The sequence below is a fragment of the Bombina bombina genome, chromosome 7, assembly GCF_027579735.1.
Source record: "Bombina bombina isolate aBomBom1 chromosome 7, aBomBom1.pri, whole genome shotgun sequence".
Classification (NCBI taxonomy): domain Eukaryota; kingdom Metazoa; phylum Chordata; class Amphibia; order Anura; family Bombinatoridae; genus Bombina; species Bombina bombina.
In genome coordinates, this window is record NC_069505.1 from 489,176,664 (window position 1) to 489,193,093 (window position 16,430).

Sequence of the window (16,430 nt, forward strand, 5' to 3'; positions counted from 1 at the left end):
AACCTTAACAGACACCCCAACGGGTGAAAAATACACATATAGAACATAAAAAACACACACAATCAAAAAGTGAGCCTATTTGCCCTCTGTTCTTCTTTAGATTGGTTGACAAGAAGCTTACTATTGGAGCACTTAGTGTAAAACACGCTCAAAAAGCCTTCCTAGGAGAAAAAAAACGCTGCAACAGTTCTCTAATTTGTATCCAATTGAAAATTGCCACTTGCAATTTAATAGAGAGTAAAAAACAAACTAGCGTTTTGAAGTCCTGGACTTGTATCACTGAAAGGGAATAAACAACACCACTTTTCCGCTTAGTACACTTAGTGTAAAAACACGCTCCAGCCCAATATCAGGTGTTGAATCACTGTTAAGTGTAGGACAGTTAATAACCGCTTTGCTTTGTACCGCAAATTCTCACCGCTCGATCCTTGTGAAGAACCAACGATACTTCTTCAATCAAGTACTCTTTGGCATCTCGTCATAGAACTTTGGTCTTTAGTTAGACGTGCTTTTGGAGTGAATTCTTCATCAGATGAAGCACTGTAAGTCAGCCCTTTTGGTGGGAGGGGCGAAACGCGTCATGCTGGCGCTCATCTAATCGGCAACTTCAAACTGTGAGATGAAAATTACCCAGCCTGCTTCCCCACCCGATATACCCGGACTTGGGAACCAATGTAAGAATTCTCTCCAAAAGCACGTCTAACTAAACACCAAAGTTCTATGACGAGATGCCAAAGAGTACTTGAATGAAGAAGTATCGTTGGTTCTTCACAAGGATCAAGCAGTGAGAATTTGGGGAACAAAGCAAATCGGTTATTAACTGTCCTACACTTAACAGTGATTCAACGCCTGATATTGGGCTGGAGCGGGTTTTCAAACTAAGTGCTCTAAGCAGAAAAGTGGTGTTGTTTATTCACTTTCAGTGATACAAGTCCAGGACTTCAAAACGCTAGTTTGTTTTTTCTCTCTATTGAATTGCAAGTGAGAGAACTGTTGCATCGTTTTTTTTCTCCTAGGAAGGCTTTTTGAGCGTGTTTTACACTAAGTGCTCCAATAATAAGCTTCTTGTCAACCAATCTAAAGGAGAGCAGAGGGCAAATAGGCTCACTTTTTGATTGTGTGTGTTTTTTATGTTCTATATGTGTATTTTTCACCTGTAAGGGGGTTGGGGTGCCTGTTAAGGTTTTACAAAAAGTCAATAAATACGCTTTAAATTAGGATTTCAGTGTGCAGCCTTGTCATTCTTTAGCATCCAGTGATATTGTGGAGGTCTCTTCTCTTTTATAATTTTTGATAGCACTAATATATGACTGCTTGCACCTATATATAATCCTGTGACAAGTGTGCACACACTGTTGTAAATATATATATAAGTGTTGTAAATTTAATAATACTTTCACAAGTAAGGGAGCTTATAATAAACGTTTGCATGCGCAAAGGGATCTACTGCACGATAATAGAGTATACATATATAAATCATATGTGAGAGGTTTCTATTTGCATGCAATATTTCTAATACTTAAAAGGTATTAGAAATATTGCATGCAAATAGAAGCGTCTCACATATGAATTATATAGGAGTACTCCATTATTGTGCAGCAGATCCCTTTGCGCATGCAAACATTTTTTCTAAGCTCCCTTACTTGTGACGTCTCCTAGCGCCACGTCATCCCTGGAACAGATATGCCCAGCCCTGGCTCTGAGCACCTGCCGAATGCGGCCATAGGCAATTAAAGGACCAGTAAACACAGAAGATTTGCATAATCAACACATGCAAGATAACAAGACAATGCAATAGCACTTAGTCTGAACGTCAAATGAGCAGTAGATTTTTTTCTGACAATTTTAAATGTTATGTCTATTTCCACTCCCACTGTACCATGACAGCCATCAGCCAATCACAAATGCATACACGTACCATGTGACAGCCATCAGCCAATCACAAATGCATACACGTACCATATGACAGCCATCAGCCAATCACAAATGCATACACGTACCATGTGACAGCCATCAGCCAATCACAAATGCATACACGTACCATGTGACAGCCATCAGCCAATCACACATGCATACACGTACCATGTGACAGCTATCAGCCAATCACAAATGCATATAAGTATATTCTGTGAATTCTTGCACATGCTTAGTAGGAGCTGGTGACTCAAAATGTGTAAATATAAAAAGACTGTGCACATTTTGTTAATGGAAATAAATTGGAAAGTTGTTTTAAATTACTGCTCTATCTAATTCATGAAAGTTTAATTTGACTTGAGTGTCCCTTTAAGGACTTACCATTTGCAACTAAATAGTGGTTTGAAGAGAGTGGAGCCCTTTGGGGCAGCTTCAGAAAGAGAAGGGGTGGGGCCAATAGACAAACATACAGATGCAAGCCTAAGGGACACTGAACCCAATTTTTTTCTTCCGTGATTATTATTATTATCATTTATTTGTATAGTGCCGCCAAATTCCGTAGCGATAGAGCAGCAATTTTAAGCGACTTTTGAATTTACTCCTATTATCAATTTTTCTTCGTTCCCTTGCTATCTTTATTTGAAAAAAGGATCTAAGCTATTTTTTGGTTCAGCCGATGGACAGCACTGGTTAATTGGTCGGTTAAATTAATCCATCAATCAGCAAGAACAACCCAGGTTGTTCACCAAAAAATAGACCGGCATCTACACTTGCATTCTTGCTTTTTATCCTTTTAAATAAAGATACCAAAAGAATGAAGAAAATTTGATAATAGGAGTAAATTAAAAAGTTGCTTAAAATTACTGCTCTATCTGAATCACTAAAGAAAAAAATTGGGTTCAGTGTCCCTTTAGAAAATATGGCAGAACTTACAATGTTATATATAATTTATATAGTAAGTATTATTATGATGAAATGTATAAATCTGATTGATCTTATATAAAAGTCCTGTTTTCACCTTGCAGATCCTGAGTGAAATGACAGAGCTGCTGTCTTCTTCCAGCAATTACAGCACGTACAGACGCGTGTACAACGAGTGTGAGGGATTTAAGATTCCTGTGCTTGGTGTGCAGCTTAAAGACCTGGTGTCACTAAATGAAGCTTTGCCAGATTATTTAGACAATGGAAAGATTAACATGAACAAACTGCAGAGTCTGTATCAGCACATAGTGGAGCTTCTTGAACTGCAGAAGAAGAAACCACAATTCCACGCTAACAAGGATCTAGTGCTGCTACTTACAGTGAGCAAATGGTTGTACATACAGTACATGTCATGGTGTAGTAGTGTGTGTGAGGGGGGGGGGGCTGTCACTGCTGCTGTCTGTGCTGTGTATAGTGTCATTGTGTAGTAGTGTGTGTGAGGGGGAGGCTGGCACTGCTGCTGTCTGTGCTGTGTATAGTGTCATGGTGTAGTAGTGTGTGTGAAGGGGAGGCTGACACTACTGCTGTCTGTGCTGTGTATATGTGTCATGGTGTAGTAGTGTGTGTGTGAGGGGGAGGCTGGTACTGCTGCTGTCTATGCTGTGTATATGCGTCATGGTGTAGTAGTGTGTGTGAGGGAGAGACTGGCACTGCTGCTGTCTGTGCTGTGTATATGTGTCATGGTGTAGTAGTGTGTGTGAGGGAGAGGGTGGCACTGCTGCTGTCTGTGCTGTGTAAATGTGTCATGGTGTAGTAGTGTGTGTGAGGAGGAGGCCGGCACTGCTGTTGTTTGTGCTGTACCTGTGCAGTGTATATGTGTCATGGTGTAGTAGTGTGTGAGAGGGGGATGTTGGCACTGCTGCTGTCTGTGCTGTGTATATGTGTCATGGTGTAGTAGTGTGTGTGAGGGGGAGGCTGGCACTGCTGCTGTCCGTGCTGTGTATTATGTCATGGTGTAGTAGTGTGTGTGAGGGGGAGGCTGGCACTACTGCGGTCTGTGCTGTGTATATGTGTTATGATGCAGTAGTGTGTGTGAGGGGGAGGCTGGCACTGCTGCTGTTTGTATTGTGTATATGTGTTATGGTGCAGTAGTGTGTGTGAGGGGGAGGCTGGCACTGCTGCTGTTTGTATTGTGTATATGTGTTATGGTGCAGTAGTGTGTGTGAGGGTGAGGCTGGCACTACTGCTGTCTGTGCTGTATATATGTGACATGGTGTAGTAGTGTGTGTGAGGGTGAGGCTGGCACTACTGTGGTCTGTGCTGTATATATGTGTCATGGTGTAGTAGTGTGTGTGAGGGGGAGGCTGGCACTGCTGCTGTCTGTGCTGTGTATTGTGTGTGAGGGGGACACTGAAGATTAAGAGCCCTACAGTCTGAACAGTTGTCTCATGAGTTTATTATTGCACTTTAAATAAATAATACTAGAGAAGCACTTATATGGGATTGAACAGAGCTTAGTAGCTTGACTTATGAGATGCCCCCCACAAAGTGCAGTCTCTATTAGCCCATGTGTGCATTTCACAAATGAAAGTATATCAGTCTCAGCCCATCCAGAAGGACAGTCCAGTTCTGAGATAACAGGCACTTCTCTAAACAAAAGATTTGCTAAGCTAACCCAAGGCGTACGTTTCAGCCTTCATTGGCCTCAATATACAGCTGTTTCCCTATAAGGCCCACTGGGTTAGGTGTCCACATCTGTTTGCCTCATCACCCTTAAGGGGTTGGACAGAGATTAGAAGATTGTCTACCACCTAACCACATAGGTTTATTAAGTGGGCAGGGCCCTATAATCCTTCTGTCCAAGGTGGTCTTCCCTGTATTACTTATTCATTGTACCCCTGTATAGTACTGCAAAATCTGCTGGAGTACTACTAATAAAAGTAATAATAATGTAATAATTATGAACATCCGTGGTGCAGCCTCTTTGTTTCAATAAAGCTGTTGGGGACAACTCTGTGTGGACCCCAAGCACACTATGCTGTAGACTGACATAGCTGCACCTACACTGATAAACACGTCTGGGGTTATCTGTACAAATCAACTGTTCAGAAGAGAATTGCACTGTATTTTTGGGGTTGGACTGTCCTTCTGGATAGGATCCATCTTATATACTACAGGAAAGTTCCCTTTTGGAATAAAAATAACTACACCCTAAATGGTCACCTTCCTATTGGGCAAGCTACAAAACTCTGTCCATTAAAAGCTGAGTTCTTCCCTTAAAGTTTTGATTTAAAATAAAGTTAATTTTATTTGATATGTGTATGTGTGTTGTGGTGAAACTCATAACCATCATGTATCACCTAACATAAATTCTGCCTTTCAGTCTTCTCTAGACTTGTTCCACACGGAAGATGAGATTTACAAACTCTCCTACTCAAGAGAACCCCGAAGTCACAAATCTACGGTATGAGAATCTCTGTTAATTTTGTTACTATCCATGAAAGCCCAATCAGTGTATGAGAATATTAAACCCATCTGAAATGTCTCCACAAACAACCCAATATCTGATTGTTAAGGTGACCTCTCTCTTGTAGTCCACAGCTCCTGAAAAATCCCCTACGGAGATAGCCCAATGGACTCCAGAGGTTTCTGTTCAACTCGATCCCGAGACACTCAGAAGCAACATAGAGCAGATGGTTGAGGTGAGTTCTTGTAGATGAGGGACCATTGATTCCTTTTGTTTCACCTTTCACCCAAGCAAACAATTTGATTGCTTAGTTTAAAAAATATTGAGCCATGTTGTATCATTAAAGTGTTTAGCCGTACATCGATAAATACCGACAGCATACACTGTCAGCATTTATCATTGCACAAGCATTTAAATAGAAATGCTTGTGAAATGCCGCCCCCTGCAGATTCATGGCCGGGGGTGTCAATCAACCCGATCATATGCGATCGGGCTGATTGCTGTCCACCCCCACAGAGGTGGGGGATAAGTTAAGGAAACATGTATTTGGCTGCATTTGGCCATTAATAAATTGGCTCCTAAGTGTGCATATGTGTATATATATATATATATATATATAATATATAATGCCATAGATGAGCAAATTCAGCTGCCAGGGTGCTAGTGGGTAGTAGATAATAGAAGCAAAAACTTGCACTCACTGGTCTTTTCAAACACCAAACATTTATTGTAACGTGTCGGGAACAGAGTATCCCCTTCCTCAGACCTGAGGAAGGGGATACTCTGTCCCCGAAACGTTACAATAAATGTTATTTGTTTGGCTATTTAGTCAAAACATATCATTTTGATGGAAATCTGTATGGATTATTAAAACAATCAAGAAGCATTCCTAATAATCTCTATGACGTACAAGTGTGCTCCATATGATGGCTACAGAGTTGAGGCGCGTTCCTTGTGTTATTGTACACTGGACTGGCGTACATGAGTTCTTTCAAGTCAAGGTCAGCAATTACTTGCTATTTGAGAGTACAGCAGCTGTCTCTAACAGCATATACACCAGGCTAGGGGGTCCATTTAAAATTTGCAGAGCGAACTTGATTCACTGTAGCGAATCATGTCTGCCCGGCATCGCTAAATACCAACACAGCGTATTCTAGTGAAATGCTTGTGCAATGCCACCCCCTGCACATTCGTGACTAGCAGGGGGTGTCAAACATCCCGATCGTATCTAAAAGGTGGTGGACAAGTTAAGGAGCAGTGGTCTTACGGCCGCTGCTTAACTTACGTTTAAGGCGAGCCAGAAACTACGGGCGGAGAAAGCAACATCTGCTTCTTATTAAAGGGACATTCCAGTCAAAAATTAAATGCACATAGATCTATTACGTCTTTGAATAGAAACATATTTGCAATATACATGTATTAGCCAAAATGCTTCAAGTGAAATTTAGCACTGTTTTAGTGTTAACATTTTTCTCTGCACGTGCATCTGAAGCATAGCTAGATATTGTCACTGCACCCACATTTTAAATAATGCAGCTGTTCAGATCATCAGTGGGGCTTGTATCATGTCAGCAATTAACAAATTGAGTCATTACCAGATGGTACAAGCACCTTAGGCTCTCTAAACAAGTGCTGTGTTTAAAATGCTGGTGCACGGTGCATACTTAAATACACTTTTGAACCAGCCATAGTTTTTATTAGAAGCATTTTTGCTAATGCATGCATATTACAAAATTGCTTCTGTTCAATACCAAAATGCACCCATGTGGTTTCCCTTTAAATCTCCCTCTGAGAGTCCAAGTAGCCAAGGTGATATAATTGCCACTGCAAGTATGAAAACCTAAGTGTGGCTGATGCTACTTGCCGTAGGAGACTCTTACCGATATACGAAGCAGAGTTGCTGTTGAACAACACACCTGAATATACATTTTTTGTATTATTTGTTTTTTGTCTGGATTGGAGAACAGACTATAGTTTGGGCAGCATAACCTACTTTTGCCAAAACACAACCCAGAATCCTTTTTATTTGAAAACCTAACTCTCTCTCCCTGGATGCAACATGCAGAGACAGGATGAGGCTAGCAAGGGAATGGTGCACACTATAGGGCATATGTATGCTTAAAGTGGCTCATTATGGTGGGGGTTTATGCATGGAGGGCAACTGAACAAATGGGCCAGTCACAGTCTGCTTGGAGAATATTCTTACAGGAACCAGATTCCTTGGTGCCTGGCTATTACAGAGGGCATCACATGGTGGTGTGTTTTTCCAAGACAGGAAGAGTTTCACATAATGGGACCAACGCTTCAAAGAATGACAGGTCATTTTGTATATGCTAACTCCCATCTTGCATCAATACACAAATCTGAACATATTCAGGGATAATATAGATTCGCACAGACAATATTAACAAATTACATTTAAAAGACCATTACATTCAGCAGAATTGCATAATTAACAAATGCATAACAAAAAGACTATGAGGCCAATTTAACAAATGTCTTGCGGACCTGATCCGACAGTACAGATCAGGTCCCCAAGACATCGCTGAATGCGGAGAGCAATACGCTCTCCATATTCAGCATTGCACCAGCAGCGCACAAGAGTATGAAGACTCGCCAGAAACACGGGCCGTCAAGCTCAGTTCGGAGCTTGATAGATAGACCCCAATGCAATAAAACTTAGTATGAATTTCAGATGAGTGGTAGATTGTTTTCTGAAAATTTTTGGGCTGTGCTTCTATTTTCCCCTCCCCTTGTATCATGTGACTGCCATCAGCCAATTACAAACACATATGCGTTTTTCTTACACATGCTCAGTTGATGCTGATGCCTCAGAAAGTGTGCATATAAAAAGGTTGTGCACATTTAGATAATGGAAATTAATTGGAAAGTTTGTTTAAAATTGCGTGCTCTATCTGAGTCATGAAAGTTTAATTTTGACTAGACTGTCCCTTTTAAGAGACACTAAAGTCAAAATTAAACCTTTATGATTCTGATATAGGGGCCGTTTTATCAAATGGGCTGTAGCGGATCATGTCCGTCCGACATTGCTACATGCTGACAGCTTACGCTGTCTGCATTTATCATTGCACAAGCATTTCTGGTGAAATGCTTGTGCAATGCTGCCCCCTGCACATTCGCGGCCAATCAGCAGCTTGCAGGGGGTGTCAATCATCCCGATCAGATCAGGATGATTGCAATCCGCCACCTCGAAGATCTTACAACTGCTGCTTCTTAACTTCTGTTTCCGACGAGCCGGAGACTTCGGGCGGAAATAGCAGCATCCACTGTTTATTAAATCTCCCCTATAGTGTAAAGTTTTAATGGATTCTCTGTTTTAATGCCATTATCAACTTGTGCCCAGTCATTTTATATGCACACTTTCTGAGGAACCAGCCCCTACAGAGCATGTGCAATAGTTTACAGTGTATACTTATATTAGTCTGTGATTAGCTGATGGGCTGGTAAATGGGGGGGGGGGGGGAATGAAATCTGACCAAAAAAATCTACTGCTCATTTAGAATTCAGACTAAGTGATATTGCATTGTCTTTTTAGTATGACCTTTTTGGTTATGCAATTCTACTGTATTTAAAAAAGACATAATGCTTATATGCTAAATAATGCTTATATGTTAAATGATGCTTATATGCTAAATGACTTGAAAGTGATGCAGCATTACAATAGAAAGCTGACATGAAAATATCACCTGAACATCTATATAAACCAAGGGGAAAAAATGACCTCACAATTTCTTCAGCTCACAATAGTAAGTGCACTGTGAACAGTTATCCTTCAGCTACAGAGCCGGCTCAACCATTAGACCAAATGGTTCCAATGGACCCACGCAGCAGTTGACAAGGAGCAGCACTTCAGTGACTGTCAAACCAAACCACTCCTGTCCTGTGTCTCTGTGGGGGAAGTCACAGGCTCCCAGCAGAATAACCTCATTATGCACAAAGACACAGAACTGTTCGGGGGTGACATTCATGGTGGGACATCTCTTCCCTAACTTCCTTCCCACTTATTGCCCAATTGTGCATAAGCATTAGTTGTCTGCGGGAATGCAGGTAGGCTTAGCAAGGCCACGCTAGTAGTTTGTTATGCTAATCATTACTGTTACTACTGGGGGGATGTCATTTCCTTCTCGGTCCCAGGCAGCACAATATCTTGAGCCAACCCTATTTAGCTACAGTCAGATGCATGTTGTAAAAAAACAGCCAATCAGCTTCATCAGTGCTGATGTCACACTTTACTGGGATCTACTCATGAGATTTCACTGAAACTTTGTTCTCATAAGATTTCATAGTAAACTTCTTTAAACTGAGGAGGGGAATAACATGACTGCACGCTCCCTTGCAAGTCAAAGGCCTAGCACCCTGATTGGCTGCTTAAAGTCCCTTTACAATGGAATGTGGCTACTGAGGACATTTTAAGGTAAAATATCTTCTTTTTTTTTTACAGATTTTAAGGTGATTTTTTTTCTAGTCATTTTTTTTACAGATATGCTGCATCCCTTTTCAAGTGGGCATCATATCCCTGTTCCTTTAACATCTTGTTTTGGTAAAAAAAAAAGTCTTGGCTTGAGGGTCTGGCCATGGGGGTGCGTTCTAGACGTATGGTCAAGATTTTTCACATACACTTGAATTCAGAATTTACAAGGCAATACCCTTGTGAAGCATCATGTCTCATGGTTGTGCCTTACTTTTTTAAAGGGACATTAAACACTTTGAGATGGCAATATAAAATGATAAACCATATATATATAAATAAAACTCTGCAATATACTTTCATTATTTATTTTGTCCCCCTTTCCTGTAATTCCATTCTGACATTGTGAGCTTTTCAGTTCCTGTTAGAAATAGAAGTGCAGAACACTGTTATATTCCCACACAGCCATTGGCTGCACACTCTAGTGACCTATTTATAACTGTCCCTAATTGGCCACAGCAGAGAAGGTAACCTAAGTTACATGGCAGCTCCCTTTGTTTTATAGACACTAAAACTTTACACTTATTTTGTCACTAAACAGCTAATGAAATTTTATAAAATACATCTACACCTTATTCTCAGACTAATCTTTTCTTTCAATGCATCATTCTGACATTTATTTAGTGTTTAATGTCCCTTTAAAGCTGATAGGATTGTCTATTTTTTATTTTCCTTTTATTTCTCTTTAAAGGAAAATCAAACCCCAAATTTAACACAGCTTTCTAACTTACTTTTATGATCAAATTTGCTTTATTCTCTTGATATCCTTTGTTGAGAACATTGGTTCTCTTAACCTAATATTTTGTAGCACGGCCTTTGTAGACAATGGGGTAGATTTACCAAAGGTCGAGCAGACATGATTCGCTGTAGAGAATCATGTCCGCGCGACCTCACTAAATGTAGTAGTAATGTATTTCTAGTGAAATGCTTGTGCAATGCCGCCCCCTGCTCAATGGTGGCCACTAGCAGGGGCTGTCAATCATCCCGATCATATCGGATAAGGATAATTTAAATCCCCCACCTTTAGGGGTTAAGGAGCAGTGGAGCCCATTGTCTTTTTCAGACCAGTCAGGACATATGAAATAATGTACCAACTTCCCTCAAATCAAACAACTGCTTTAAATCTTCATATTTTATATTCAAAAAGGTTTTATACAAGTGTATAATAATAACTGTGTCCTTACATTGCATCATATCGGGATGATTTCAGTCCGCCACCTTAAAGGAAAAGACAGCTGATTCCTTACTTCCGCTTCTGGTGGACCAGAAACGATGGGGCATTGACATAGCATACGCTGCTTAATAAATCGACCCCAATAACTGCTATCAAGCACTTGCTATAGCTCTGAATAAGATTTATACGCTGTGTGACTGCTCACGTTCTCTCAGGTTTGATGAGTGCCTTTTCCCAACTGCGAGAGTCAGCTCTTTCCAAAGATGTTCCATAGAATTCAGATCTGGACTCAGAGAAGGCAACTTCTGAACATTCCAATGTTTTCTTCTCATCCATTCTTGGACGTTTTTTGAGGTATGTCTTGCGTCACCATCCTGCTGGAGGTCACATGACACGCGACAGATGATCCTGGACAGTATGGTTCACTCCAGAATGCCTTGATAGTCTTCTGATTTCATTGTGTCCTGTTCCCAGTGGCAGAGGCAGCAAAGCAACCCTCCTCCATGTTTCACGGTAGGGATGGTGTTCTTATGCATGTCGCTGGTCAATATGCATTCTGACAAACTCTAGTCAGGCTTTTTTGTGTTTCTCTCCTAAAATGCGATGGTACCAATACTTTGAAATGCAAGGGTACCAATACTTTCGGCTACGTCTGTATATATTTATATTTAGCTATTAGATGATGAATAGAAAGGAATATATGTTTGCTTAAATAACTGTTTAATGAATTATGATTAACTACGCTGAATAAGCAACACCTTAAAGGGACATGAAACAAAAAAAAAAATCTTTCATGATTCAGATAAAGCATATAATTTTAAACAACTTTCCAATTTAATTCTATTATCAATTTTGCTTCATTTTCTTAGTATCCTTTATTGAAGATGCACTACTGGGAGGTTGCTGAATATATTGGTAAGCCAATGACCGTATATATGTGCAGCCATCAATCAGCAGCTAGCTTCCAGTTCCTGAGCCTTTCTAGATATGCTTTTAAAAAAGCATACCAAGAGAACAAAGCAAATAAGATAAAAGAAGTCAATTGGGAAGTTGTTTAGAATCGTATGATCTATGTGAACCATGAAAATAAATTTTAGGGTTTCATGTCCCTTTAAGGGAAGAAGACAGAGCTACCCCAATCTCTTTCTTTAACTGCACGTAATTGGTATTCTAGGGGACAGGGAAATCAGTGGGGGAAAAAAATATATATACTCATTTGACAAAATTAAGCTGCACCATTCACCGCAAAATGTTTCTCAGATATGAAGGTACATTATTATGTAGCTTAAAATATGTGTTCAATGCTCTTTACGTTAATTTAGAGCCTGGTTTTACAGTTATAGTCTTTTGATGTCCTGAATTTTTCTAGATTTATATTTGTAAAAGAACCGAGCATGATACAAGATAATGATTAGAGAAGTTGAAGGCAGGTTATTTTGATGTCGGCCCGTGACCCCAATTTCCCTCTGATAGTCTCATTACTACAATAGACAAATCATCTTACTTCACTAGCTGCAAGCTCCAAGCTCTTGCATACTCACTGAGACACTTCCTGGCTACACTTCCTGATTTCTCAGTTTTCAGATTAACACTTTCTGCACAAATCATAAACTGTTTCTTAAAAAGAAAAATATTGGGTTTATAAACCACAGCAATTGTTATAGAATTAACCTAAGTTTTAAAAACCACACCTATGAAACTGATATGAACCTAAAACCATAAACCTTTATATTCTCATACCATCAATTTCTTACAAAACTAATAGATTTCTATTCTGTTTATATCTTCTGCTTCATGTTGGATGACAGTACGTTGACTACAATGTTCAGTTTTCCATATCCAAATGGCTTTAATGACTATGGAATAATTAGTGTCTCTTTTTTTTCCCTTGTAGTGTGTCTTCAAATTCTATGACTCGGATAAAAAAGGTCACGTGTCCCTGGAAAACTTTGAAAAGGTAGTGGCTAGTCTACCATTCTCATGTCATGACCTGGAGAAAGACAGGTTAGTCTAGTTCTTGATCAGTGATAGAGTCTACAGATGAAGGTGGGGAACATAGCACCTATTACATGCCTTTTTTTTCTTTTTTCTGCAGAGCAGGACCAATCAGTCGCCAAGAAATGACCTCTTATTTAATGAAAGCCAGCCGTATCTGCTCAAAGTTGGGATTCAGCTTCCTTCAAAGTCTTGTTGAGACTCGGGTGAAAAAATCTCCATTGTGCACCAGCTGCGTAAGTGGAAGGGTCTTGCAGGACTGTGACAATTCTTTCTACATGCTAGATGATGCAGATGAAAGAGTTTGTTAGGTGGCAAAAATTAGTATAGAAAGGACTGAAGGTTTTTGTTGGCTAAGGGAAAGAATAGCTCCCAATCTCACAGCTACCTCTTCTCTGAGGACTTCATGGACAAAATCTCACCAGCATGGAAAGTAATCACACAAAATATTTGGGGTGGGGTGGTTAACAATAGTTTGTAAAGTAGGTGTCTCTCCTTCATATCCAGAACCCTGCATAGTGAGATAAACAGTTTGCAAGCTAAAATTTTCCTTTAAAAATTTGTTTGAGGGACCTTACAGTAATGAAAAAGCTTCTTAGATAATCTTGCCAGAGCAGAAGGCATTAGGTCTTCATCCCTGAATGTGTGGGTCATTGGACAGGGAGAGATATAGCCTATGTTCTGCAAAACTCTCCTATATGAGTCATTGTCTTACCTTGTGTGGAAGGCTTTCTTTAGTGTGTCTCAATGTCTCACACCTGGGAGAAACATAACCTACCACTCATGTCTCCCTTGAAACTATATCCCTATCTCATTCTGTATGGAAAGAACACACAACATGTGCCATAGCTTCTTTAGTGTGTCTCAATGTGTCACACTAAAGAGTAACCCGAATCCAAACCTTATTGCTCCCTCCAGATTATATTACTGGGTCATTCTAAGGAGCAGGGATTGACTTTATTTCTAAGACCACCCTTTTCTCCATGTCACCATAAGCAGGGAAGGAGAAACCCCATGTCCTGTAGCTAGTTCCCTCCAGTCTGTGTTACTGTGCTACCCTACAGGGGGAGGGCAAGATCCCCTATCCCACAGTTTTGTCCTGTCGGTGTCTTTCTGCAGGAAGAGGGACAGATTCCTATTTGTGTCACCCAGTAGTGGGAAGGTCTGATTCCACATACCATAACTCACTCATGTATGTCATTTTGTGGAGAGAAGGAAGAAACTCCATGCCTCTAGCTCCCTATGTCTATGTCATTGAGTCACCCTGCTCGGGAGAGACAAACTATATGTCCCTTAGCTATTTCCTGTCTGTGTCACACTGAAGGAGGAGGAACAAACCCATGACTCATAGCTCCCTCCTATCTTGTAATGGTGAACAAACTCTATGGACTATTGCTCCCTCCTATCTATGTCACTGTGCCATCCTGCAGAGAGGAAAGATACACTGTTCCATAGATCAGTGTTTTTCAACCAGTGTGCCGTGGCACACTAGTGTGCCATGAGAGATCCTCAGGTGTGCCACGGCAGACTGACAACAGTGTGACATATTTTTTTAAACTTTGCTTGTTTTTTAATTCCAGTGCAGGGGTAGTTTGTAGGAGGCATGGCATAACAGCACAATACATACAGTATGTGTGTGTTTGTGTGTATGTGTATATATATATGCTGTATTAGGCTACAATGTGTGATTTTTTTTAAATTTTCGGATGGTGGTGTGCCACAGGATTTTTTAATGTAAAAAAGTGTGCCACGGCAAAAAAAAGGTTAAAAATCACTGCCATAGATCAACTCAGTGTCACCCTGCAGTGGATAGGGAGACTCCATATCCCATAGCTCTTTCTGTGTCACGCCCCCCCCCCCCCCCACAGGGGGAGTAAACAAACTCCTGTACCTCTCACCTGTCTTTATTAATGCGTCGCCCTACTGAGGGAAAGACAGGTTTCCTATCCCATAGCTTTCTGTGTGATCCTACAGAAGCATCATAGTAAATGCTCTCATTATTTACAAATAACTAAACAGCATACATTACATTCACATCCCTTTCAACGGTTTTCTTTTTCAGATATGGGCAGTTGCTAATCAAGTTTACGTTTGTGGAGGTAAGTTCATTCTTGCAATATTAAAATGTATCTGTCATATTCCTTCTAGGTATAATGTGGCCATACCTCATCGTTCATGTTAAAAGAAAAGGGTTATTGCTGTACTGGTCCCAAATAGAATGTTCCTGTTAACAGATTGCGACACCTTTTAAAGAGATAGGAAAATCAAAATAAAACCTACATGATTCTGATAGAGCTTGTAATTTTAAGGCGCTTTTAAATTCACTTCTATTTTCAAATATGCTTTGTTCTCTTGGTATCCCTTGTCAAAAAAGTATACGCACATATCATACACTAGTGAGAGCTAGTTGCTGATTGGTGCCTGCCCACATTTGTCTCTTGTGATTGGCTAACTAGATGTGTTTAGCTACCAGCCAATGCTGTTCCTTCAGCAAAGAATAAAACGATAATGAAGCAAATTTGATAATAGAAGTAAATTGGAAAGTTGGTTAAACTTGTATGTTCTATCCAAATCATAAAAGAAAATCTGAGTTTTTTCTGTCCCTTTAATGAACCTACAAAATCAACGTTTTGTATTTCATAAGCTTTAAAGACTTCAAAGGTCTCTTCTTCCGCATCTGAAGAAGAGACCCGTGTGGTCTTGAAATCTTATGGAATACAAAACCTTGATTTTGTAGGTCAATTGAAAGGTATTACAATCTACTAAAAAAAAAGTTCTACCAAACTTTGTTTCCACCCTTTCAGATCAAACCCAATTGTTCCTCTTCACACCAAACAATTAACATTTATAGCGAATCATGTCCGCTCAACATCGATAAATTCAGACAGCATACACTGTCGTCATTTATCATTGCACAAGCATTTTTGGTGAAATGCTTGTACAATGCCGCCCCCTGCTCACTTGTGGACAATCAGCTGCTAGCAGGGGCTGTCAATTATTCAGATCGTATCAGATCTGGATGATTTCAATCCGCAACCTAAAATGTGGCGGAGAGGTTGAGGAACAGCGGTCTTACCACCTCTGCTTCTTAACTTCCATTTCAGGCAAGCCTGAAACGATGGGCCAAATGTCTTTTTCAGACCAATCAGGACATATGAAATAATGGGGTCAATTTATCATATGCCGGGCGGACATGATTCCCTTGTGCAATGCCGCCCCCTGCACATTCGCGGTTAATCGGCCGCTAGCAGGGGATGTCAATCACCCCTGTTGTATTGTATTGAGATGATTGCAGCAGCGTTCTTATGACCGATGCTTCTTAACTTAAGTTTCCGGCGAGCCGGAAACTTTGGGCGTAGAAAGTAGCATCCGCTGCTTATTAAATCTACCCCAATGGACCTACTTCGCTCAAATCAAACAACTACTTTAAACCTTCATATTTTATATTCAAAAAGGTTTTATACAAGTGC

At 40.3% G+C, this 16,430-nt stretch overlaps 1 protein-coding gene across 2 annotated transcripts in view; it reads left to right on the plus strand.

Annotated features, from left to right (window-relative positions):
- The window catches only part of RASGRP4 (RAS guanyl releasing protein 4), a 114,974-nt gene that overhangs the window by 93,417 nt on the left and 5,127 nt on the right, over positions 1–16,430 (plus strand). For both annotated transcript variants that reach the window (XM_053721621.1, XM_053721622.1), the window contains exons 9-14: positions 2,940–3,215; positions 5,219–5,299; positions 5,430–5,537; positions 12,860–12,969; positions 13,061–13,196; positions 15,023–15,059. In XM_053721621.1, coding sequence (XP_053577596.1) covers positions 2,940–3,215; positions 5,219–5,299; positions 5,430–5,537; positions 12,860–12,969; positions 13,061–13,196; positions 15,023–15,059 — 748 coding nt within the window. The remainder of the gene's footprint in view (positions 1–2,939; positions 3,216–5,218; positions 5,300–5,429; positions 5,538–12,859; positions 12,970–13,060; positions 13,197–15,022; positions 15,060–16,430) is intronic.